Source organism: Carettochelys insculpta, chromosome 5 (assembly GCF_033958435.1).
Source record: "Carettochelys insculpta isolate YL-2023 chromosome 5, ASM3395843v1, whole genome shotgun sequence".
Classification (NCBI taxonomy): domain Eukaryota; kingdom Metazoa; phylum Chordata; order Testudines; family Carettochelyidae; genus Carettochelys; species Carettochelys insculpta.
In genome coordinates, this window is record NC_134141.1 from 22,110,741 (window position 1) to 22,138,406 (window position 27,666).

General features: G+C 45.6%; 1 protein-coding gene across 5 annotated transcripts in view; it reads right to left on the reverse strand.

The window, feature by feature from the left end:
• Window positions 1–27,666, reverse strand: part of PCSK5 (proprotein convertase subtilisin/kexin type 5) — a 361,111-nt gene that overhangs the window by 197,212 nt on the left and 136,233 nt on the right. For all 5 annotated transcript variants that reach the window (XM_074994754.1, XM_074994752.1, XM_074994753.1 and 2 more), the window contains exons 6-7: window positions 20,360–20,448; window positions 9,914–10,086 (exon numbers count right to left, since the gene is read on the reverse strand). In XM_074994754.1, the coding sequence (XP_074850855.1) occupies window positions 9,914–10,086; window positions 20,360–20,448 (262 nt within the window). The remainder of the gene's footprint in view (window positions 1–9,913; window positions 10,087–20,359; window positions 20,449–27,666) is intronic.

The following is a 27,666-nucleotide window of genomic DNA, read 5'->3' on the forward strand; positions in this document are numbered from 1 at the left end:
TAGCAAAGCACTAAGAAAATTAATTTTTCACTGAACCATACTTTGGAAGACCTCCTGAAGGCTCAGAGTTGTCTTTTCAGAGCACAACTGGAAGACACTGGACTTTTTTTCTGTCAGCAAGCACTTTATTCATCCTGCAGGATCTTTGTTACTAGTAAGGATGGGGAAGATGGAAAAAGCTCAGTTCAATTTTTCGAGGCCGGACTGTGTTTGCAGGACTGGCAATTAACAAAAACATCTTTCTTGTTTATGAAGTAAATGCTTCTGATGTGGTAAGCAACAAGACACAAACAGAACCATATGTGTCACTTTGTAAAGCATCACTTTCGTGCTTTGGTTACACAAATGGGCGGCGTCTACTCTAGCAAGTTCTTCTGAAAGATTTTTTGAAAGAAGGGAGCTCTTTCGAAAGAGCTGATGGAGTATCTACACACAAAAAATGTTCTTTCGAAAGTAAATTGAAAGAATGTGGTGCTCCTTTCGAAATCCCTCTTCCTTTCCTGTTTCAGGACGACAGCCTCTTTCAAAAGCTTTTTTCAAAAAACAAAACAAAACGTGTGTAGATGCTGCGCAGGGCCTTTCTTTCCAACCGTCTTAATTTTCGATCCTTGGCCTGTTCTTTCAAAGGAGCGGGGGCTGTGTGGACATTCTCTTTCGACAGAAGCTCTTTTGGAAGAGATCTTCCAGAAGAGCTTCTTTCAAAGGATCTCTGTAGTGTAGACATAGCCGTGGTAATGTGCTGAGTGTGTGCATGGTCCATACTTGTCACAAGAGTATGGAGTGGTGTGCAGCAGTGGACAACTCTCGCCTTTCCCCATTGCCTTCCTGCTGCCAAAACCATTTCACCTTTCCTCCCCCCCCTCCCCAACCCAGGGCCTTTTGTCCCTGCAGAAGCCTTTCCTCGTGGTTAGACCTGTTTCACTGCAGAGGGAAAAGCTCCTATAGCAGAGAAGCACTGGGACATGACATGGCTACAAACAGCACTATCAATGTTGAAGGCATTGCTTGGCCATGCAGAGAGTTGTGTAAGGTATGGCACGCAGGCCACAGTACTCCTTCAAAGCTGTATTTCACTCTTCGGGGCTCTGCTACCCAGCTGTACAGTGTCAATAGGCTGCTGTTGGAAGTGCGGGCGCTGGTGATAAGGTACTTTGAAAATATTTCAAACTTTTGTGCTAAAGACAACTACTCAGAATAGTATCAGAGGGGTAGCCGTGTTAGTCTGGATCTGTAGAGCAACGAAGGGTCCTGTGGCACCTTATAGACTAACAGAAAAGTTTAGAGCATGAGCTTTCGTGAGTTAACTCACTTCTTCAGATGCTGGTGGATTTCCAGGACCAGCATCTGAAGAAGTGAGTTAACTCACGAAAGCTCATGCTCTAAACTTTTCTGTTAGTCTATAAGGTGCCACAGGACCCTTCGTTGCGCTACTCAGAATAGTGACACCTATGGAAGGTCTTTGTAAAACACTTCAAAAGGGAGGAAAAACGAAATAAAAAATTAAAGGGCATATAATTTGTCCCAAATATTATTGTTGCACTGTACTAAGAAATGAGATCAAATTTTTCTCCGGGACTGTTTATAGAAAAAAGAATCCGTTTAACTGTACAATGAAGAATTTAATTTCTCTTTTGTGGTGCTATCCATGTAGAACAAGTCAAACAATGTGTAGCCCGTGATTGCTTCTCAGCACCTTCAAGCTAGCTGAGTCAAGTTTGCTCCCTGGCTCTTTGGGGAGCTGATGGCGGCAAAATGATCTGTGCGACGGCTAGAACGCTGCAGGAGGAGAGCTAGAGCTGAGTCCAACTGATTGTGGGTTAGAGCTGAATTGTGAACTTACTCTGGAGCTGTGATGACAGCAAAGAAAAACTCTTTTTTCATCCATATTGTATCTGCACAAAGCCATAGAGCAGATATGTTCCAAGTAGGGCAGGGCCTGTTACAGTCTAGTACTTATAACAAAACAGAGGCACTTTTGGCTTCCCACTGTGATCAGTTCACAAAGCACTTTGCAGCTAAGATCGCTCACATTCAGTCTGACTTGGACTCTGGTTGCTCTGTAAGTGGGGCACAGAATGTGTAGAACGTACTATCCAGTTATTCTTCTTTGGAGAAGTTTCACTTCGTGCGGACCAAGGACATGGACAAGGTGCTTGGAGGAATGTGTCCAACCATATGCTCACTTGACCCCTGCCCTTCCTGGCTTATTAAATCTAGCTAGGAAGGGATCACTGGTTGGATCCCGAGGACTATTAATGCTTCCTTTAGATCTGGTATAGTTCCAGCTGTCTTGAAAGAGGCAGTCATAAAACTGCTACTGAAAAAGCCTTATCTGGACCCACATGATTTGAATAACTATTGCCCAGTTCCTAACTCCCTTCTTGGGCAAGGTGCTCAAGCAAGCAGTGGCACTGCAACTTCAGGCATTCGTGGAAGAAACAGATGATTTAGATCCATTTCAGTCTGGCTTTTGGGTTTTGCAACTGAAACCTCCTTGGTTGCCCTCATGGATGACCTATGCCAGGAGATAGACAGGAGGAGTGCATCCCTATTCATTCTCCTGGACCTCTCAGCAGCTTTTGATACCATTGACCATAGTATCATTCTGGAACTCCTGGGGGAAGATGAGTATCAGAAGCACATTTTCAGAAGGTGGAACTAGGGGGCTGTGATTCGACCACATGGTAATTGTGCTACGGGGCCCCGCAAGGTTCCACCTTATTCCCTATGCTGTTTAACATCTACATGAAGCCACTGGGAGAGGCTGTAAAGAGTTTTGGAGGATGGTGCCACCAATATGCAGACAATACCCACATTTATTTCCCTGTGACACCATAACGAGGTACGGTGGTAACTGATCTAAACCTGTGTCTGGAGGCGGTGATGGACTAGACGAAGTCTAATAAGCTGAATTTGAATCCAGATAAGATTGAGGTCCTGTGTATCAGACCACATGTTCAGAAATGTATCATGGTATACCTGTTTTGGATGGGGTTACTGTTCCCATGAAAGAACAGGTATGCAGCTTGGGAGTCCTCCTGGACCCTTTTCTAACATTTGAAAGCCAAATTTCTTTGGTGGCTAGGAGTGCTTTTGGGCAGCTTCATCTGATCTGCCAGCTGCGACCCTTCCTGAACAAGTATGACTTGGTCACAGCAATGCATGCTCTTGTCACATGTCGACTGGATTATTGAAATGCACTCTAAAAGGGATTGCATTTAAAGAGTCATTGGAAACTTCAGCTGGTCCAGAATGTGACTGCCTAAATTTCATCTAACACTCATTATGCAGAGCACATTATGCCAGGGCTCTGGCAGCTGCACTGGCTTCCAGTATGTTTCCAGGCACAATTTAAGGTTTTGGGTATGACTTATAAAGCCGTAAATGGGTTGGGTCCACGACCTTTAAAGGACCATCTTTTCCCATAAGAACCTGCCTGGGGATTGAGGTCTGCTAGGGAGGCTCCACTCACTGTTCCTCCACTTAGGCAGATACAATTTACATCACAGAGCAGGCCCTTCTCAGCCTTTGCTCCCAGGAGCCGTGTCTACACGTGCACGCTACTTCGAAGTAGTGGCACTAACTTCGAAATAGCGCCCGTCACGGCTACACGTGCCGGGCGCTATTTCGAAGTTAACTTCGACGTTAGGCGGCAAGACGTCGAAGTCGCTAACCCCATGAGGGGATAGGAATAGTGCCCTACTTCGACGTTCAACGTCGCGTCCCGCAACTTCGAAATAGCGGGGTCTGCCATGGCGACCATCAGCTGAGGGGTTGAGAGACGCTCTCTCTCGAGCCCCTGCGGGGCTCTATGGTCACCGTGGGCAGCAGCCCTTAGCCCAGGGCTTCTGGCTGCTGCTGCGGCAGCTGGGGATCCATGCTGCAGGCACAGGGTCTGCAACCAGTTGTCGGCTCTGTGTATTTTGTGTTGTTTAGTGCAACTGTGTCTGGGAGGGGCCCTTTAAGGGAGCGGCTTGCTGTTGAGTCCGCCCTGTGACCCTGTCTGCAGTTGTGCCTGGCACCCTTATTTCGATGTGTGCTACTTTGCCATGTAGACATTCCCTCGCAGCGCCTATTTCGATGTGGTGCCGCGCAACGTCGAAGTTGAACATCGACGTTGCCAGCCCTGGAGGACGTGTAGACGTTATTCATCGAAATAGCCTATTTCGATGTTGCTACATCGAAATAAGCTATTTCGATGTAGGCTTCACATGTAGACGTAGCCAGGCTGTGGAATTCTCTTCCTTTGGATATTTGCATGGTGCCAACATTAACATTGTCTCAGCACCAGATTAAAGCCACCCTTTTATTGGTGTTGGAACTTGTGTGTGTGCTCCTTCTTTTGAGGTGTTTTAGTAGGTTTTGTGTCCTTTTGGAGTTTTGTATTTTTAAAAGTTTTTCTACATGTTTATATTTTTTTAAAAAATTGTAAGCTGCCTTGAATATTTTAAATAGAGAAGCTGGGTAAAATATTTTAAATAAATACTATAATGTAAGTAGTCAATGCTTTTGTTGACTTCACTGCAGATATATACCAGATGAAGATCAACCACTTGAAATTATAAAAAATATGAGTTCCAATATATGAGTGGGAATAAACTTTGTGATTGCACTACCTCAGTGATTCTCTTCCTCATGCACAATTGCTTATTTCGTTCAGGTATTTCTTCCTCTTCTTGCAGTTTCAGTATCTTACCTTCAAGGCTTTGTTGCTGTTGTCCACTGCCACCATTGTCAAATAGGAGTAGAATATGATGGAGTGTTGATAAGGGCTGACATTTCACTTGAATGGGGAAGTGATGGTGCATGAAGAGCTGCAGCGGGGGTGTGTTTTGATGCATTAGGGGATGCTATAATAATTGCATAGTTTTAAGGATTATGCTTATCCAGATCGAAGCTGCTTTAGGCCATGGTACAACAAAACATTTAAATATGTGCTTAACATTAAGCCACTGAAATTGCTGGAGCTATTCCCATGCTTAAAGTTAAGTATATACTTAAGAGCTTTGTCAGAGGGGTCTTTATACACCATATACCGTATTAAGCAAAAGCCTGATATGCTGCCAAATGTGCCTGTTAGATCTGAATTAAATGGAAGTATCAGCTGCTGAAAAAAAAATTAATCATGTTGCATTGCAGCAGGAGCCATACTTAATTAAAACTAGTTTTGTTAATGTCATTTCCTTTATATTAATTAATTGTAGTACTCAGTACACATATAGGGCTTTCCCTCAGTGAAGAGCTTTGTAAGTATTAACTAATAAATCGTCACAACATGCCTGTCAGATTGGTAAGCCAGCAGTTATCCCAATTTTACAGAAAGGTACACTGAAACAGAAAATTTAAGAGACTTGTCCAAGGCATTGCTGGGACTAGACCTGAAGAATTCTTGGCTCCCCATCTTGTGTTCAACATTAGGCAAACATACTTATTTTATGTTGTATTTTACATCTTATGACCTGAAATCCTCTGGTAGTGAATACTACTTACAAAGAGGCAATTGCAAACAGGAGGGAGTTTTGAGAGGGGCTCTCCAGAGTAGGAGGAGTGATTTCCAGCATCTTGAGGTAAGCGGCTGCCTGGAGTGTGTGTTTGTTTTGTGCTTGGGGGTTCTGAGCTTGTGTTTGTCTGTTTGTTTGGAGGTTTTTGAGTGCTGAGCTGTGTGTTTGTTTGAAAGGCTGTGTGCTCAGAGTGCAAGTTGGAAGCTGTGAGTCATAGTTGGGATTGAAATCTAAAACTCTCTGCTCATTGGTTGAGCTGTAGCCAAAGGGTGGGGCTATCAGGAAGGCCAGAGCTTTATAAACCCTGCTACATTGCGATCAGGGAGCTTGCGAACAGGCGATTGCAAACAGGAGGGAGTTTTGAGAAGGGAGGTTAGAGGGTGTCATTTCCTTCTGACATATAACATATATCCCAAGCCTTTAGACAAAAACCCCATTTATATTCAGATTATTCAATAGAGAAAATGCAGGTAGACACCCAGCAGCAGAGTGGGGACTATCCTGTCTATTGCACAGAGTGTAACGTATGACTGCCTGCCCTGTGGGCAGGTGGCGTATGTGTGTGCTCGTTGCAAGGAGTTCCTGACCCTCAGAGACCGAGTTTGGGCTTTGGAGGCCAGGGTGGCTGAACTGGAGGAGCTCAGTGAGGCAGAGAGGTATGTGGACTAGGCTTTCTGGGACACTGTAGTAGTGTCCCACTTCCAGTCTGAGAGCCCCAGTGCTCTTAAGGAGGATGAAAGGCTCAGGGGAAGAGAGCAGCCATTGGAAGCTCAGGGAAACCATCCCATAGTTGGGACCCTCCTTCCAAAGGATGATACAGTATCCTCTTGCACTGAGGATACCTCTCCAGGGGAGGGAATGCCAGTTGTTAGGAAAAGGCAGGTGTTAGTAGTGGGTGATTTGATTGTTAGAAACAGATAGCTGGGTTTGCGATGACCGGGGGAACCGTATGGTGACTTGCTTGACTGCTGCAAAGGTTATGGATCTCTCGAGGCATCTAGATAGACTAACATGTAGTGCTGGGGACGAGCCGGTGGTCATGGTACATGTTGGTACCAACAATATAGGAAAGGGTTGGAGGGACATCCTGGAGGCCAAATTTAGGTTGCTGGGAAAGAGACTGAAATCCAGGAACTCTAAGGTGGCATTCTCAGAAATGCTTCCTGTTCCACGCACAGGGCCAGGTAAGGAAGCAGAACTTCAGAGTCTCAGTGCATGGATGAGACGATGGTGCAGGGAGGAGGGGTTTAGATTTGTTAGGAACTGGGGACACTTTTTGGAGAGGTGAGCCAATACAGGAAGGATGGGCTCCACCTAAATCAAGAGGGATCCAGACTGCTGGCATTAAACATTAAAAAGGTCGTACAGCAGTTTTTGAACTAAGAGATGGGGGAAAGCCGATTGGTGCAGAGGAGCACGTAGATCGGACAGAAACTCCTCTTAGAGGGGAATCCATCTATAGAGAGACTGTAGGCTTCAGTAAAAAAGAGAGGAGGGGAGATAACAATGGGCTAGATCAGACAAACAATCATGTATAAAAGAATCTAATACATTGGGGATGGGAAGACAAATAAGCAGAGGCAAATCTTTAAAATGCTTCTACACAAATGCTAGAAGTCTGACTAATAAGATGGGTGAACCAGAGTACCTTGTATTAAAGGAGCGAATTGACACAATAGGCATCACAGGAAACCTGGTGGAATGAAGACAATGTATGGGACACAATCATACCGGATATAAAATATATTGGAAGGACAGAATGGGCTGTGTGGGTGGCAATGTGAAAGATAATGTACAATCACATGACATAAGAATTTTAAATGAATCAAAATGTTCCCAAGAATGACTACGAATAGTCATTCCAAGCTCTAAGAATATAGCAGTAGGGATATACTATCAACCGCCTGATCAGGACAGTGATAGTGATGTTGAAATGCTAAGGGAGATTAGAGAGGCTACCAAAATAAAATGCTCAATAGTAATGGGGGATTTCAGTTATCCCCATATTGACTGGGTACATGTCACATCAAGACAAGATGCAGAAATAAGATTTCTCGATGCCATTAATGACTGCTTCTTGGAGCAGCTACTATGGAAACCCACAAGGGGAGGGGCAATTCTCGATTTAGTACTGAGTGGAGTCAAGACAAAGGCAGACTGTGAAGAACTTCAAAAAGATCTCATCAAACTGAGGGATTCGACAACAAAATGGGAAATGAAATTTAATGTGGATAAGTGTAAGGTAATGCACATTGGAAAAAATAACCCCAGCTATACTTACAATACGATGGGGGCTAATTTAGCTATAACTAATCAGGAAAGATCTTGGAGTTATCGTGGATAGGTCCTTGAAAACATCCACGCAGTGTGCAGGGGCAGTCAAAAAGGCAAATAAGATGTTAGGTATTATTAAAAAAAGGATAGAAAACAAGACAAGGAGTATCTTACTGCCCCTATATAAATCTACGGTACGCCCACATCTTCAATACTGTGTACAGATGTGGTCTCCTCACCTAAAAAAAAAGATATCCTGGCACTCGAAAAGGTTCAGAAAAGGGCAACTAGAATGATTAGGGGCTTGGAACAGGTCCCGTATGAGGAGAGGCTAAAAAGATTGGGACTTTTCAGTTTAGAAAAGAGGAGGCTGAGGGAGAACATGACAGTGGTATATAAAATTATGACAGGTGTGGAGAGGGTGAATAAGGAGAAGATATTTACTTGTGCCCAAAATACAAGAACTAGAGGACACCAAATGGAATTAATGGGTAGCAGGTTTAAAACTAATAAAAGAAAGTTCTTTTTCACTCAGCACACAGTTAACCTGTGGAACTCCTTGCCAGAGGAGACTGTGAAGGCTAGGACTATAACAGAATTTAAGAAAGAGCTAGATATATTCACGGAGGTTAGGTCTATAAAAGGCTATTAGCCAAGGATAGGAATGGTGTCTCTGGCCTCTGATTGTCAGAGGCTGGAGATGGATGGCAGGACACAAATGACTTGATCATTGTCTTCGGTCCACCTGGCACTGGCCACTGTCGGCAGACGGGCTACTGGGCTGGATGGACCTTTGGTCTCACCCAGTATGGCTGTTCTTATGTTCAGATAATCTAAGCACCTGCACATTTTTAGAATTGTTACTACCACCCTCCTTCACTTATTCCCACCCATTTTTTGCTATGGCCAATTGTTGTGGCATATTATAAATTAATGCAGCTCTTCAAGGCAAAGACAATCTACAATGTTGCGGAAGCCTCAACGCACAGTTACTACTAATTATATTTCAACTCAGTTCTAATATAAACGGTTACTGCTCTCATTGACTTAAATGGAAGTGGCACTTTCTGAATTTGGTCCCCAGTATTATGGTATTTCAACATTGGAATGAACAATCAAATCGTCTCTTGATCACTTTGAAATATTTTGCGCTGATCTCACCTCTTACAATCCTAGCGCCCGTCGTCTTGTTTGTTTGAAAGTCTCTCAGTACATCCAAAAGAGTGCTCAGGCCTTCACTTTGTAATTTTAATATTCTTTTCATATAGCAGTTCTCAACCATGGGTGCGTATACTCCTAGGAGTATGAAGAGGTCTTTCAGGCAGATCTGTCCCATCCATAGGACGGTTTGGAGCGAACATGTCAAACATGCCAGGTCGCATGCGGCCCAGTTGAATATTTTTGCAGCCCTGGGGCTGGGAGCTATCTGGGTGGTGCAGCCCCGCTGGCAGCTCCAGTCCCAGGAACCTGACTGGGGCCAGGGGTACCCAAGCAGCCCCAGGGCTGGGAGCTGGCTGTGGCACAGACTCTCACTGTCATCTCTAGCCCTACGGAACCAGCTGGGGCTGGGAGCCAGCTGGGGCATGGAGCCCTGCTGCCAGCTCCGAGGCTGGGGGAACTCTGGCAGCCCCAGAGCTAAGAGGCGGACAGGGCACAGAGCCCTGCCAGCAGCTCCAGCTCTAGGGACCCAGTTGGGGCCAGGGAAACCCGGCAGTCCCTTGTCTGGGAGCAGGAGGGGTGTGATTTGCTGTTATTTGCTCATATGTAATAATTTTTTATTTAAATATAAACTTAAGGTACTCCATGCCCAGCCAGCTCCCAGCCGCTGAGCTGCCAGGGTTCCCCTGGCCCCGGCTGGGTCCCCAGGGGCTGGAGCTGCTGGTGAGACTCCCAGTCCCAGGGCTGTGGGAGTTCCCTCATCCTTGGCCCGGTCCCCAGGGTTGGAGCTGTTGGTGGGACTCCCAGTCCCAGGGCTGTGTGGCTTCTCTTGTCCCTGGCCAGGTCCCTGAAGCTAGAACTGCTGGCAGGGCTCCACACCTCAGCTGGCTCCCACTCCTGGGGCCATAAAAGCATTCCCTAGCTTGTGTATGTGCGCTCACATGCATCGAATCCCTGATACAGTGTGTAAGGGAACCCACCGTTCTGATGCCATTCTCAAAGGCCTGACGTGCTAGAGAAGCGGGTCCATCCACAGTTTTGCCATCATCATCAGGACCCCAGCTGGCACTGTAGATGTGTATATGCTGTGGATTCAGGCTGAGAGATTTTGCTTCCACCATGTCTGTAACATCACCATCCAGCATCCTCACACCTTAAAAACAAGAGAGGCAGCGAGTGTAAGAATCAGACTAATGACTCATGTTTGAAAAACTACTATGAGGAAAAACACCAAGAGCTAGTCTTTGCGAATTACATTTCTTATGTTCTTATTGATTACGACACTAGAATTGTAATGTTGGTTTCTCTCAAGTTTTAGGAAACACCCGTGCTCAAATTCCTTTATCCAATATGCAACATTTGAATTTGAAAGGAAAACTTTCACTTTGGGAAAAACTTAAAAAAACATACGCCATTCTCAGTACCTTCATACTTCTCATTTTAAAAATTATGGAAAGTGCATAAGACCCAATTCTGAAATGCCATTGTGTATGCAGAACTCCCATTAATGTCAGTGACAGTTATGCATAAATAAGAGATCTCAAGATTCAATCCTCAGTAAACAGTAGTATTTGACAAACTTGTATGACTGCATTTGCAAAGTGGATATGCCCATGATAACATGGTATGTTTGGAACAGTGTGATAATAAAGGCTAGAGGCTGTTAAATGGGACTATTTGGAATTTTGAAGAAATACTCTTTTACAAGACCACCAAAACCTCTCAGCCTCAGTTAATCTTGAGGGAACAACTACTTGATGCCAGTTCAAAACTCTCACACATTAATAAGTAGAAGCAATGAAAGGATAGCCTTCACGCCAATGTGACATCTAATCAAAGATTTTCATTTTTAAATAATAATTAGCATGCAACTGTATAAGTGATGTTCACTCCCACTATTAACATATTTACAGTCTTTCCCCACTTAATAATAATAATACTACTATTTATAAATAAAATTTAAAAAATTTAATTATAAGAACATGGTACTTTGTAAACGAGTTGGCATTGAATTAGATTCCAAGGCTTTGCTTTCCAAAGTACATAAATTGGTTTGTTGACAGAGGATCTATTTTTTCCTCATTCTAATTGACTCGAAACTGAGAAGTGATCATATTTCTAAGTTCACACAAAACTGTGCCCACATTCTATCAGATGAAGAACTTATCCAAACAGTGATCTCACTATGAACTTTACTTTATAGAAAAGCTATTTAAACACGTTTGGTAAGCTCAGGTTTTATTTTTCCTCCGCCAAAAATCTTAAAAAGTTAATGAGGGGTATAAGGTGTGTCCTCATTCTTTCAAGTATATCAGTTTATTTGGCTCCAATCTAAAACAACAAAAGATGTACTATATTTAAAGAAAGCAGGAAAAAAATAGGGAAAGAATTTCATTTGTGTTAATCTAACTATGCAACATGCTTCACTAATGTTAACACTCACTACAGTGAATAGTGAAACCAAGTTCTGTTCCTGGCATCTTAAAAAATTTACATCATGTTTAATGTTAACTAACATCACAGTGGCAAAATACAAAAGCAGACTGCTCAATGCTGTGAAATATGCGCTACTCTCCTTTGACCAACAATTAGCAGACATCAAATACTACTTTTATCAATGGACATATCATTTGCTATTTAAATGAGTGTTTGTTTGTTTTTTTAACAATTACGTTAGCTGTTAATTTTGCCCCATCACAGAAAATCCAATTTTTTCCCTTATGGTGATAGCACTAAAGCCACCCAGAAGGCAATTAGCAGATTATGTTTCCAGACTATCCACGAAAGCTTCAGAATTCTTTAAACTTTTCCAAATATTTGCCATAAATGTCAAAACGTCAGTGGAATTTTAATAAGCACAAACTTCTAACAAATCATGAAGAAGCATGTGAAAATTAACAGAAAGCAAGTTTTCCTTTCCACTATTTGTTTTTAATCAGCGCCTCACTTAAGCTTAAAGGAACAGCTGAACAAATCCCTTGTCAGTTGAAGACGCTCTACAGCTGTTCTGCCATAATTTACTATAACTGCTTTCCCAGTGGGATTCGAGCCCAGCCAAATAACTAAGCACCCAAATCCCCACAGATGCTCTGCAACTGCTACAATAAGGCAGAAACAACAACAAGCTAGCACGTCTATCTCACAGCAAACAGAGAGAACTCAAACCCCTGTAGGTGGTAACCGGCGATGTACGCATGCTGTAGAAAGCCACTGGCAAACATTCAAATACTCACATTCCTTTGGCTCCGCTAGGGGAGGTTCAGCTATAACTGAGAGGAGTCAGAACAGGGGGCACGTTGCAAGATTTCTTCACAAGAATTATCTCCCAACCAGCAAATGGACTAAGGTCCAAATTATGATTTCATGCACCCTCTTTCCTGTCAGTACAGGTCCCGCGGCGCCAGCAGATCTGCTCCCGATTTGCAGTGTTCTGAGAGGAGAATCAGATCTTCCCTGATCTGTTTTATCACCACTGTTTTTGGTGTGAACAGAAAAGAGAGGAAGAAGGCAAAAGAACCTAGAAGGGGGACACACAAAATGGGGTGCGCCTTTGTAGGGCGGAGTGAAGTTTCATAAGAGGGCACAGTAGGATTGGCTGCTGGGTCTCAGGCTCATCCATCTAATTAAAAATGATGATATGTGTTACTGTTTCTATGCCTGTGTGTTCATATTTATATACCAGTTAATAAAGTATTTACATTCTACAGACTTCTTTTCTTGCACATGCCAAAAGGGTTTTTGTTTCTTTACATGACCACAACTGAAATTTCTATCCGTTTGTATTACATTAGACAGGCTGAGGGGCCCTGCTAATTGCCAGGATGAAAAATGGTGCCCAACATAAAAAGTTTGCTCACCCTGAAAACGGGTGAGCATTACTGGTGGATATACCACACACATCATTAATCATGATTCTTCTGCTGACAGAAGCTGATGAAATGCTGATGAAAAAAATATTTCTTCCACTTCTCTTTCTTTTCTCTCTGCACTTCCTAGTCCCAGAAATAATGGGCCAAATTCAAAGAACGGCCATACTGGATCAGACCTAAGATGCACCTAGCCTAGTATCCTGTCTTCTGACAGAGGCCAATGCCAGGTACCCCAGACAGAATGCCAGTTCAACAGGTGCATTTCTGAGGAGGGTGTAAAGTACACCCCCTCTCCCTGCTTTAATAGCCAAAAGAGGATCTTTGAATGAACATCTACAGTGTGACAAAGTCCCTTGTCAACCCCTGTGGGTTCCTGTGCTTCCTGGCAGTTTCTTTGGTGTGCCTCAGGGACTCACAGAGAACCCCATATCTGATCAGTACTTTCCCGAGGCAGAAGTCTCTGCTTAGCGACCCATCCTCATCACAGGCAAGTCCCAACCGGGGAGGACAGGGCCAGTCCCCTTGCAGGCCCACACCTGTTCCAATGTAGTACCCCTCTGGGGAAGGGTGGGGGGAGTCCAGACCCACCCTCTATCCTGGACTCCAGCCCAAGGTCCCTACCAGGTCAGGTGGCTGCTGGCAGGGCCTTCTTCCCTGCCCCAATGTAGCAACCTACCCCTGGGCCACTTCACCCGCCACTTCCCCATCTTGCTCTTGCTCTTGCTCTTGCTCTTGCTCTTGCTCTTGCTCTTGCTCTTGCTCTTGCTCTTGCTCTTGCATGCACCTTCCAAACCCTTCCCCTGCAACCAGCTAGGGGGAACCTTTTATAGGGAGTGCAGGGCCTCAGCTAGCCAATAACTGCTGACTGTGGCTACTAGTTAATGAGGCCCCCAGCTGTCTGACTTAATTGGGAAACAAAAAGGCATTCGCCCACCAGCCACTATACCAGCCCTCTTGCAGGATCCTATAGCCCCCCGGCTGTGGTCTGTCACAACAGGGAATAAAATGGTTAACTGTACACTAATTCAGTTTAATATGATTTCAAATGTAACACAGTCTGCCTGGCTAGGGAAGATGGGACCTAACCATTTTTCAACCAAACAGTGTTTAAGAAACATACTCATGACATCCCCCCAAACATGCTGTAAACATGCTGCATGCAGCTGTGCCTTCATTTGTCAGTGGAGTTGCACAGAGGGCGAGTTTGGTTTTGAGTCCAGAGCCAAGTTATTACATTTAGTTTTGATGTGGTTAACCCCACCCTGCTCAATGGCCAACAAAACCGTGTTTGAATCACATTAGCTTGAATCAGTCTGAAATTGTCTTTAAAAGAGCCTGTAGTTTAACTAGTATGGCTGATTCCATTGGGGCCGTCCTGCAGCACTGAACACACTGATGGTGCTTAATAATAACAAAGTGCTGAATTGTTTCTGAACAGTATGCCTGCACATGTCTGTTCACTAACAGATACATCAATGGTTATTTCTACACTCTATTACAAGGACTGAAACATATCTTAAGCCGCGTCTACATGTGCTGGCTACTTCGAAGTAGCTGCACCAACTTCGAAATAGTGCCCGCCACGGCTACACGGCCCCTTAAAGGTCCCCGCCCCCTGCCTTCCTGTGCAGGAAGCTGAGAGCGCGTGCAGGCGGCAGCCCAGCCACGCGGCCAGCCTGCACGCCCCCTGCAGCCACAGACACCCCCCCCCGCTGCGATGGCCGCCCGCCAGCCCCCCAAGCGCCCCCAGGGCATCCCCCCCAAGGGGAGTCAGGGCTCCCATCCCAGCAGCCAGCCTGGCAAAAGGCAGCGGGGCCCCTCCTGGACGGAGGCCGAGCTTTGGGACCTGCTGGGGCTCTGGAGTGAGGAGGAGGTGCTCCAGGTAATGGGGAGCAAGAGGTGGAACGCGGATGTGTTCACTTGGCTGGCCAAGGGCCTGGCCGCCCGGGGTCACCCTGCCCACACTCCTGACCATGTCAGGAGTAAGGTGAAGGAGCTGCAGCAGGGTTACGCCCGGGCCTGGGATGCGGCCGGCCGGTCTGGGGCCGCCCCCGTCACTTGCCCCTTTTACAGGGAGCTCAGGGAAATCCTGGCCCCCCGGCACACCTCCTTCCCTCTGGCCACTCTTGATACATCGGCCGACGAGCCCCAGCAAGCCCCGGAGGCGGAGTCCGCCCTGGAGGTAAGCCCCGCACCCCAGGGCCCCCCCCCAGGAGCCCACCCCTGGGGCACTGGAGGGGGAGGAGGAGGGGGGATCCTCCTCCAGCGATGGGGGGCTCCGGATCGACATCCCGTCCCGGAGCTCCAGCAGGGCATCCGCCCACCGGGTGTCCCCCGACCGTGGGACCGGACCATCAGGGTTGAGGTTGAGGGATGGGGGTAACAGACATGACCAGGGCCCTCCACATGCCCAGATGACCATGGCCCCAAGGACAGCAGCGGCATGTCCCTCAGAAGAGTGCATCAGCCCCTGCCCCCCACAGCACGACAGTGCCATGCCCCATCCCTGGGGATGGGGGGAGCGGAACCTAGGGTCCCCCGGGGGGAGGGGGTGGGACACCCATCATCAGCAGCAGCATCTCCCGGGGACGGGGATGGGGAACCAGCAGCAGATGGGTGGGGGGACAAGGGCCACGGCTTGGGGCCCACACTAACAGCTGTCTCCACTCTTCTTCTCCCCTGTGTTCCACAGCTGCACCATTGGAGGGACCAGAGAGCGCCGGCGAGGTGTCAGTGGTCCTGGAGAGCCCACTGGGGCCATCAGTCCTGGCCAGCCCCTTGGCGGAGCACCGACCAGCCCCAGGGGGGGACGACGGCGGAGCCAGCACTCCCGGACGGCAACAGACCCCCAGCTGCTGGTGATCCTCAGAGCAGCGCCTGGGGGTGGAGGAGCGGCACCTTGAACTGCAGGAGCGGGCGCTGGCCTGGCACCAGGAGGCATGGGGGGCCTTTATGCGCACGTTCGAGCACATCGCAGACTACCTGGCTCCCCATGCCGCACCGGCCGCCTCTCCGCCCGCCCTGCCTGCTCCACCCACTGCTCCACCTGCTGCTCCACCAGCCATCGCACCGCCCAGGACGTGGCCCCCCTCTTTGTACATATCCCCTTCACTTGTCTTTTGTAAATAGTTTGTATTAGACCCGTTATGTCATGATGATACCTGCCCCCCCATGTAAATAGTTCTCCCCTTCCTTGTCTTCCCCTTTTTTTTCCTTTCATCATATAATACATATATATATAATATTTATTTTGGCTGTAAATAGTATGATAATAATAAGAGTTCAACGTATTCTGGTTTGATGAACAACATGTCTGTTTTTATTTACAAGAAAAGTGTGTGTGTGGGGGTGTGCTCTTGGGTGCTCTGTGGTGTGGGCATAGGGGCAGGGAGTGTTGTGGAGGATGGGGGGGGTGCAGTGGGGGGCCTGCCAGCATTCACCCCGCGACCTCGTCGAACTGGGCCCGCAGGGCCTCCCAGACCCGGGTCCCTTTGGGGTCCACCTGGCAACTGGGGGCAGCGGGTGTCTGCACATCGGCCATGTCAGCCTCCACAGCCCAGCCCTGAAAGAATGCCTCCCCCTTGCTCTCGACGAGGTTGTAGAGGGTGCTGCACGGGCCCACAATCTGGGGGATGTTGGTGGGGCCTGCATCAAGGTGGGTGAGGAGACACCTCCAGCGCCCTTTGAGGCGGCCAAATGTGCACTCCGCCACCTGGCGCGCGTGGTTCAGGTGCATGTTGAAGCGCTCCTGGCTGGCTGACAGGTGGCCCGTGTAAGGGTGCATGAGCCAGGGCTGGAGGGGGTATGCCGTGTCTGCGATGATGCAGAGGGGCATGGTGGTGTCCCCCACAGGGATCTCCCGCTGGGGGATGTAGGTCCCCGCCTCCATCCAGCGGCACAGGCCCGAATTCTGGAATACCCGGGCGTCGTGGGTGCTGCCAGGCCAGCCCACATATATGTCCAGGAAGAGGCCCCGGCTGTCCACCAAGGCCTGGAGGACCACTGAGTGGTAGCCCTTCCTGTTTAAGTAGCGTCCTCCACTGTGCTCCGGGGCATGGATGGGGATGTGGGTCCCATCCAGAGCCCCGAAGCAATTGGGGAAGCCCAGGGTGGCAAACCCCATGATGGCAGCATCCGGGTCCCCAAGCCACACGAGCCTGTGGAGGAGCAGGGCGTTGATGGCGCGGACGACCTGCAGGGGAAGCACATGGGAAACCACCAATGAGGAGTGTGCAGGGTGTGTGTGGCCCTCCCCTGCCAGGGCTCCCCTCCTCTCCCCTGCCAGGGCTCCCCTCCCTTCCCAGGGCTGCCTCCCCCTTTCCCCGTGGGTCCTCTTACCTCCATGAGGACAGCCCCGACGGTGGCCTTGCCGACGCCAAACTGCTGGCCCATGGATCGGTAGCTGTCTGGAGTGGCCAGCTTCCAGACAGCGATGCCAACCCGTTTCTCCACACTGAGGGCACGCCGCATGGAGGTGTCCTGGTGCCTCAGTGCGGGGGTGAGCCACTGGCATAGCTCTAGAAATGTCTGCTGGTTCATCTGAAAGTTCTGGAGCCAGCGGTCGTCGTCCCACTCTCTGAGCACCAGCCGCTCCCACCAGTCGGTGCTCGTGGGGTAGCTCCACAGCCGGCGGCGTGTGCAGTGGGGCGGGGCGGGGGGCTGCAGGGTTTGGGGTTGCTTCCTCCTCCCCTGCGGGCAGCTCCTCCTCTGTGGCTAGGATGTGATCAGCTGCCTCCTGCATGGCATCAAACAGGGCAAGCACTGCTCCTACAGGGGCGGGTGGGTGGACCTCTGGCTGCTGCTGCTGCTGGGGGTCCATGACTGCATCGCCCGAGGTATGCGTGCCTATGGCTCTGCAAACTGTGTGCTGTGCAGGTTGAGTGTGCCTGTGAGGGGCCCTTTAAGGGAGCGGCTAGCTGTTGCCCTGGAAGTGCTAGTCCGCCCTGTGACCCTGTCTGCAGCTATTCCTGGTACCCTTATTTCGATGTGTGCTACTTTGGTGTGTAGACGTTCCCCTGCAGCGCCTACTTCGATGTGGTGCTGCCCAACGTCAACGTTGAATGTCGACAGCACCAGCCCTGGAGGACGTGTAGACGTTATTCATCAAAATAGCCTATTTCGATGTCGTTACATTTCGAAATAAGCTATTTCGAAATAAGCTATTTCGATGTCGCGTGCACGTGTAGACGTAGCCTTAATGAAGCAAACACTGTTTAAAACAATGAAGCAAACACTGTTTAAAAATCCTATAGAACTTATTTAGACTGTGATCAAGTGAATGGAATAAATAACTGAAATAAAATCACGTATGTCTGGGCATTCTCTGGTCACATGCCATGGTTAGGAAGGAAGAAAGTGCTTTCTCAGTAAGTATGACCACAGTCAAAGAAAGCACTGACACATGCATGCTTTAAGTTAGGTAAGTACTTAAGTGATTTGGAGTTCCCATATGATCATGTGCATTCTTGATTTGTACACCGATGTCAGAAATGCAGAGGATTGTGCACATATTTAAATGTGTGTCTTGAATATCCAGACCAGTGTGCCGAGGAGTTACTTTATTCAATACAGCTGATCAATTCCAATTTCCTTGAAATTTGTGTACATAGGGGCATGCAGCTGTGATTTTCCTCTAATTAGGAGAGGACGTTAACTCAGTTTCTCTTTCGCCTCATGGAGTGGGAAACACATCCATTGAGGACATTTTCCCCTTAGCTTAAGGAACAGTATTTGATACAATTCATTTTAGTTGTTTCTTAACATAGAAAATTTCTGTAACACTGTTGGAGATATACTAGTATACTGGTGAAGATTTCAGAAGTCCAAAGATTTCCTTATTTTGTTATTCTTTGTATTTACATATACTAAATTCCATCTACCCACTCATCCTCAGGCCAACCTCAAAAATGGCCATCTCCCAAACCAACCAATCAACCGTCCAAACAAACAAACTAAGAGCTGGCTCAAACCCTGTTCACCCACCATATATTTTAAGAAATAATCACTTTATTCTGGTGCAACCTCTATCACTAACTTCCACTATGTTTGTCCCTTTTCCTTCACACACAGTTAATCTTGTGTGTCCTTTGTACAATTTCTCTCCACAACCCACTAAACCATAACTCCAATATATCCTTGGGACAATTTTCTTTTTCCCTTGCACTTACTCATTTCTCACATTTCATCAGTCAAACAATCCAGACCCAAACAAATTCATTTCCTTCTCTCTCTGGATGGAGATGATTATTTCTCTGAAGAAGGGAAAGACTCCAGGATCTTCCCTGTCCCTGAGTTATAATAGTAAAAGAAATCTTCCAGAACACCAATCCCCCTCCTGATCAGCGAGGAACTAAGAGTTAGCAGCAATTTGCCATGTACGTTCCCTATGATGGAACAAAAGCTAGGTAGTAGGGGATAATTATATTCTAGCCCATGCAGAAGAGTCACCAGGGAGAGGTGGGCTGATAAACTCTTTTGTTTGGGAGAGTGGCCTGGTGAACTCAACATCTTTTACCAAAAATATGGGGGGGCTTTCCGTTCCTGCTATACATTCAAAGGTGTATTTCTTGGATCACAGTAGATGTCAACAATATTGTCCTTGCCCCTCCTGAATCCATTTAAAAGGTATTCTTGCACATCCATATTAGTGATAGTAATCATACCTTTGATTATTTTTGATTGCACTTTGAACCTCAGTGGTTGACTGTGTGCATTTAAAATATGAACAATTATGAATAATGGACCTTTTTGAGGAATAAACAGGAGGGATGATGGTGGCACAACACATTAGATTGGCAAATTATTTCTTGATAGACAGAATAATGCATTTTTAAGAAGTAAAAATCATAATACCTCTTTTCGAGCATTTTTCATTAGTAGATCTGAAAGCACCTTACACAGGAGATCAATATTATCTCCATTTTACGGATACAGCAATTGAGGCTTAGGGAGGTCAAGTAACTTGTTCCACACCAGGTCAATGGCAGAGCTGAGAATAAGTACCAAACCTCCAGAGCCCTTGGCCAGTGATTTATCCACTAGAGAACACTACCTCTTTTTGAATATAACTGATATGGTACTCTAAATCACAAATCTAAGTGTTTATACAGTATCAAACCGGGTTTCTTAATGGAGGACTTAAACATTTTAACACAGCCCTTTCATCAGAGGATCTCAAAGTGCTTTCCAAGCACTAAAAAAAACCCCAATCTTCACAAATTGCACATGAGGTAGGTAATTATAATCCCAGTAACAGGCTGTGAAACTGAGTCGTAGAGACAGCAAGTGACTTGCCTGAGGTCACAGAGTAAGTTTGTGAGAGCACTGGTGGTTCTCTATTTTCACAAGATTTTGCATCTTAATTCAAATACTAGAGAGCATCTCTAAAGTATCTTACAAAAGGCTTTCTAGTAACTGTACTTAACTATATCCATTTCAGAAGCATTTACTTGTCAGCACAGCTAGCTTTGTTAAGCAAACAAACTTCTACTTCTTGTTGAAAAAGGTTCCCGTGTCACTTTGTAGGAATTGTACTTAGGTTAATAATTTTTCACATACCTCCAATCTTGGCATTAAAGGCGATTCCTACTGTGCAGTGTGAGTTGTTTGCAATGGCTGCCACTTCTCCAGCACAACGAGTTCCATGCCTGCAGGCAGAACAGACATTTTTTTGAAGCACATAATATTACCCAGTAAAATGCAAACTGTCAATGTTTAACGGTTTGAGCTTGCTCATTGTCAGATGCAAAAAATGTATTTTGGTGTCTGTGCAACATGTTACTACAGGTTGAACTTCTCTAGTCCAGCACCCTTGGGATCTGACCAGCGTCGAACAAGAGAATTTTCCAGCGCGTGGGAGGTCAATATTGTCTAGCAGTGTTACCAACACTTCTACTGCTTGCTGGGCTCTTAGAAGAAATGTAGGGGTTAATTAGAGCTAAATAACAGCATAGAACACTGAGAGCCAGGACTTGTGGCTATAAATAAACTTTATGGGACTATGGAACACATGGCCACACCCATGGTATGTAGTCATCCAGCTAACTAAAATCATACTGGATTAGAGATGTTGCCGGACAAAAAATTCCAGATTAGAGAGATCCAACCTGTATATGATCCCAGCCTCTAGTGTATATGTTAGATAAAAGATGATTATATTTATATTTGATAATTTCTTAGACTATTTTGGTCTGCCACAACAGTTTATTGCTTAAACTCCATTTCTCCCACTAAATCACTATTTTATCACTATCACGGTTGTTTTTAAATTCCTCAGAGCAGATTCTTTAGCCAAAAGCCTCTCTCTCTCTCTCTCTCACACACACACACACACACACAAAGCATGTTGAATAGTCTCAGACAGATAGCTATGTTAGTCTGTAGCTTCACAAATAACAAGCTGTCCTGTAGCACTTTAAAGACTAACACATTTATTAGATCATGAGCGTTTGTGGATAAGACTACTTCTTCAGATCATTGGAGTAGACACTCTGAATCCAAAGCTTATATAGTAAATTATGTAGGATGTGCCCTAATCCTGAGATTATCAAAGATGGGGAAACTTCCCATGTAATGCATAAGACAGTTGAGATCTTTGTTAAGGCCTAAATTAAATGTGGCAAATTTGCAAATGAAGTCCAATTCAAATGTCTCTCTCTCTAATCTTGTGCTAAAATAATTTTCTAAAAGAATGGCTACTTTTAAATCCATTACTGAACTTCCAGGGAGGTCAGAGTGTTCCTCAATAGGTGTATATGTATTCCAGTTCCTGATGTCGGATTTATTTAACAGATGAATAATCCACATGTCAGGCACTGTGTTGCCGATCTAGTGAGGACCTTACACACGTCAAAGAGGAAGCTGTAGAATCTTTAAGCAGCACTTGGACAAAGCTGTTTGGGATGAATTCTGAAACTTGGTGCAGACCCAGCTAAGAGCATTCTGTATTGCATCTTCCTGCAGATAGGTGGCATGCAAACAGCACTATGGACAGTTTCTTCTCCAGACTACTTACATCCATCAAGTCCAACATGCTGACCACTAGCCACATGTGGTTATTTGGACAGTTAAGTGTGGCTAGTTGGCTTGAACAATAAATACATTTTCAAGATAATGTAGCTAGTTTGTTAGTGGCTACTGCTTCAGAACTGGTTGGACACCATGGACTTACACAATACATTCTCAGCAGGCAGCCAGCGTGCCTTCGTTCAACTCAGTGCTGCCGTGCTCAACTCTGAGGAAGCTGTGACACCATGTGTTGGTTACAACAGAGAGCGGTATATTACAACTTTGTCCCACAGAATATATGCTATACGTAAGTCTAATCCTAGTGGTTTGCAACATTGAGTAATACAATCACAGGACTTAACTGAAAAACAAAATGGAGCAGATGAAGACAGAAAATGAAGTGGATACAGTAAGAGAGACAACAGAGTATTTCTTACGAGATTAGGAACGAGACTGTTGATGATGTGGAGCTATACAGGCAAGTTGGGGCTTGAGAAAGCCTCAGAGAAGGAAGTTCTAAAACTCAAAGCAAAATAGATGAAGACTCTGTAGGGTTTCAGAAGACGTGGAGCTGAGTCGCTCAATGTTGCATGGCTTGTGGGAAACTGACCTGTTCACACAGGAGATTCAGAAGATGAAGGATAGCTTTCAATCCAGAATGGTGGCAATGTTAAAGGAAATGGGCTAAAATCTTTTTTCTTATATTGGTATAAGCCAATGACTTCAGTGGAGTTACTCCAAATTCACACTGCTATGAGAGGGACAGGACTTTTCGTGCCAGATATATACTTCACCTTTTGAAACATTTAGATGGGGAAACTGAGACAAAGCAACCAGTTTGTTCAAGGAAGAATGAATAGACAGAGTAGTAAAGATGTCAAAAATATGCACAGTTCATTGTTAAAGTATATCATAATAAATGATAATTGATAGGCCTTCAGGTATTGAAAATAAAACACTCAAAGTAGTATTTTCAAGAATTGTTAGTTCAAAATAAATCAATTAATTTTTGTTTTCATATTTTCGCTTTAATTCCTCAATATGCATTAATTCCTCAATATGCTTCCTCATAGATCAAGTATAAGTATGAAAATACACATAGAAACGGTTTGTAATACATCAACTGAATATATAAAATCACTGGAGGGATTTATGAACTATGTAATGTGGTGATAAAGTGGAATTTTGCTTGCAACTTTGTGAGACTCAAAAAATAAAAATAATTTAAAATTTTGAAGTATTATAGATATATTTAATAAATAAAAAGGGTTCATAAAGACATGATATTAGGAAATAAAAACACTGGTGGACAAAGACAAATATTATGCATAAAATTACAATAATAACCCTCTAAAGGATATAAAAGGGCATCATTAATTTCTCAAGCAACTGATAAGCTATATTTGTATGATGAATATTTGTATGCGATGCGCATGATCTCTACTCATGAGACCAGAGTAAGAAATTAAATGTTCATTAACATTAATGATTGGTCAGGATATCAGAATTAGATACATCTTACCAAGTCACTTCTTTATTAACTTGTTTATAACTCACAAAATTTGTTCATAGCATTAACCAAAACTTGGAGCTCTTTTTCTTTTTCAGAAACCTGATTTTCAACTTCACTAAAACGAAACTTCAGTCAACTTTTTCATATCTGGCACTCCCAGGAACGGGAGGATGCCGGATATTCAAATGTGCCAGAGGGTGGAGAGGTGTCTTCCCCCAGTCCCTGATATGGTTCCATGCCTCCCTACAGGGGGCTCTTGTACCGCTCCTGCTGCAGCTCAGTGGTCTCGCTCGGCTCCTTCTTTTCCACCTTGTCATGGGTGGCAGCTCCTCCCACTCATGGCTTGACAGGTGTGGCAGCTCCTTCCACTGCCAGCTGCACTGTCAGTCTGCCCTTCTTCTTCCCCGGCACCTACTTCTCCCAGGCGGTCCTCGCCATGCCACTTCTGTTCCCATCATGCCTGCCCCAAAGGGTGGGGCTTCCCTTCCTATGAGGTCAGTGTGCTGCTCTCCAGGCGCCTCTGGCTTCAGCATGGGCGCGTGCTCAGGGGTGCTCATGGGGTTCTCCAGGGCCTCACACCAGCTGGAGAAGCCTGCCCTGCCTGGCTAATGCAGCACTTCCCCTTGGTGGGGCTGTCTTGTCCTGGGCCACCAGCTCAGGGGTGCCCTATCACTGGGGGGCCGCCAGGTACACGCCGCTCCTTGGGTGGTGGCTGGATTCTGCTCTCTGGGGCTACGTCTACACGTGCAGCCAACATCGAAATAGTCTATTTCGATGAATAACGTCTACACGTCCTCCAGGGCCGGCAACGTCGATGTTCAACTTCGACGTTGCTCAGCCCAACATCGAAATAGGCGCAGCGAGGGAACGTCTACACGTCAAAGGAGCACACATCGAAATAGGGATGCCAGGCACAGCTGCAGACAGGGTCACAGGGCGGACTCAACAGCAAGCCGCTCCCTTAAAGGGCCCCTCCCAGACACAGTTGCACTAAACAACAGAAGATACACAGAGCTGACAACTGGTTGCAGACCCTGTGCCTGCAGCATAGATCCCCAGCTGCCGCAGAAGCAGCCAGAAGCCCTGGGCTAAGGGCTGCTGCCCACGGTGACCATAGAGCCCCGCAGGGGCTGGAGAGAGAGCATCTCTCAACCCCCCAGCTGATGGCCGCCATGGAGGACCCAGCAATTTCGACGTTGCGGGACGCGGATCGTCTACACGGTCCCTCCTTCGACGTTGAACGTCGAAGTAGGGCGCTATTCCTATCTCCTCATGAGGTTAGCGACTTCGACATCTCGCCGCCTAACGTCGAAGTTAACTTCGAAATAGCGCCCGACGCGTGTAGACGCGACGGGCGCTATTTCGAAGTTGGTGCCGCTACTTCGAAGTAGCGTGCACGTGTAGACGCAGCTTGGGTGACCAATGGGCAGGAGAGGAGTGGAATGGGGAGGCAGCTGTAAGCAACAAAGACCACTGGAGGAGAAGACCAAGGGCCTGGGATGGTGCCTAGTGCCAGTTGTTTGAGAATCTCTGTAGACTGAATGCCATTTAAAAAGAGTTCACTGTACCTCCAATTTCATATCCCCATATCATCCTGTTTTTTTCTCCAAGCCTGGAGTAAATCACACAAGGATTTGCAGTGATATGGGGTTTTTAAAAGTTTAGTGATTTTCATTTTCGGACTTTCCAAGCAATATTTTGACTCATCATTGCTTTGAAACTATCTTTCGCCTCAGCAGTGCATGGACGCCTGCACTATTTACACAAACTTAAACCAGTAACACAGGTATCTGAAATGGGATTTAGATTGTTTTGAAACTTTACATGAATTTCTACTGCTCACGAACTCACAACAATGTCAAACTCCACATACTGAATGAAAACAATTGGTGCATCAGTTGGGCTGATATCTAGCTTAAAGCCTACATTAATGCATATACTGCAAATAGCAACAAACAGCCCCCTTCGTGAATGTTTGTATTACGCAAAACATTTACCCACCATCCAACTAGGATGTTGGTGCAGTCCCAGAAAAACATATGCTCCACGTTCTATAGAGACATGCCTTGAGAAACTTTCAAGGGTTTGTGCTGCATTTCCTTGGCTCCTTTTATAGTTTATAATGGACAGAAACAAGTTCCCAGGCTTTTAAATGGCACTTTACAGAGATGCTTGTCTAAAAAGGTTTTGCACTTGTCTTTTGTGCTAATGTCAAGATGATGTAGTACTGTAGAACGAAAGAATAGAGGAAATCTTAGTTATGATATATTTGGCAAATCTACAAGATTATTATGCTACCTAGAAATAAGAAAATGAGCTTTATTTGTTATTATTTTAGAAACAAGAGTGAGGAAAAACCCAGTCAAAGGTGGTATAAGCTCAAAACTATTCAAGCAAAGGAAGAGAGATGTCATATTTCAAGACCACCCCCTCCCAATTTATTATTGGCAGGGCTGGCATCTATGTTTTACACTGTCCATTATAAGACCCGCCTTTCAATTGCTTATGCTTTGCCAAATTTTAAATGTTTGGGCTGATATTTTCCATGGAACTTAATCTGTGCCTGAGTGAGATCTTTTACCCCATATATATTGTTTCTAAGATGGATAGAACCCATATTGCTAAAGAAAATATACAAGCAATAATCAGTTTGCTTTTTTCTCCACCTTTCTTTTGCTTTTCTACAGGGAGAAAGTCTGTCATTAATGACGAGCCAAAAACATGACAAAATCTACTTGGGAACATCTTAATTAAAGCTGGACTTACTACCTTCTGAAGTCTTCTCACATATCAAAGAGAACATGCAAAAAAAATCTTCGTAAGAACAGGGAAAGGCCATCCATCACTCTTGCATATGCTACATTTCTCCAAGTGAACAGGAATTGGGTACATTGATGCTCCAGGTTTACTCTGAATTGAAGACATTGCAAAATCAGAAAGCCTGGCTGTGCCATGAGAAATGGCTCTATATCTGGAACTCAATACATATCAAAAGTAGACAACAATGCTCTTATGTTTGCTGTTCTTCTCTTACCCACACACACCATTGCTCAACTTACAGAGTTTGATCCTGCCTTCACTGAAGTCAGTGGCAAAATTTCCATTGACTTCAATAGCAGTGAGACTAGTGTGCATCTATCATGATGATCTATTATGATAATCATATGTTTAACAAGTCAGAAATAAAAATCTAAAGTGAATAAGATAGGCTCCAAGCAGCACTTTCAGAACACAGGCACTAATTCCAAAAGACTTTCTATTTAAGAAGCAATAAAGCCCTCTCCTGTCCTGAAGTAGCAAACTCCTAAAAGCTGTCCTCTGCATGTCTCTATTGGTAGCTTAAGGCTGGAATTATCAAAATAAGGTGAATCAGACAAGCACATGGCAGCTAGGTGACTATTAGAAGGCCACCATCATCATCTAGCTGTGGACTGATCACAGGCCACTCAGAAAAGTCCAGAGAAGTTATCTTGGCTGCATGAATGAATTGCTGCCAATCTGGGACATTATCATGGCTGTATCAGAGTGGGCAAAGCCATAGGCTCTTAGAAATTGGCATGTGTGTGTAAACAGGCCTACAAGAGTATAACTGAGTATTGAGGAATCTGAGTCACACCACTGAAGATGTTACATTTGAGGATGTCTCTAGTACTGTTTTCCCCTACATTTTAGCCCTTATAGGACTCTTTTCCATGAAATGGATACTTCCATCTATTCTGCTCCTCACAGTGAACCCATGCCCTTCTTCCATGGAGTCATTGCCATGGCTTGCTGCCTTTACTGTCTGTTCATTATCATTCAAGGAACAGAGGCAATAGCCTGGCATCCGGTCAAAGTGACCAATCCAGCAGAGTTGCTGACAAATGATCATTGCCTTCATATTGGTGGTCTTAGCTGCACCAACATTAGTGTTCTGGAAGAAGCAGTCTTCTCATTTGATCTTCAAGATATTGTGGAGGCAGTGTTGGTGATGCCTCTCAAGGACTTTCAAGTGACGCCTGTAGGTTGTCCAGGTTTCAGACCCACACAACAATGTTGGGAGAATAATGGCTTGATAATGGTGTCTGTTCAAATGCCATGATCTTCAAAAACCCTGTGCCTTAAATGATCAAAGGGTCCACTGGCACAGCTTAGGTGGTGTTGGATTTCTGCATTAATATCTGCCTTGGATGAGAGTTGACTTCCAAGGCAGAAGAAATGGTTGCCATTCTCCAGTAGTTCTCCATTGATTTGGAGATGGATAAATGGAGTGTGTGGTACCTCACATGGAGAGGGTTAATAGAGCACTTTGGTCTTATTGATGATAAGCGTGAGACCAAGGCATGTAAGCATCAGCAAACATATT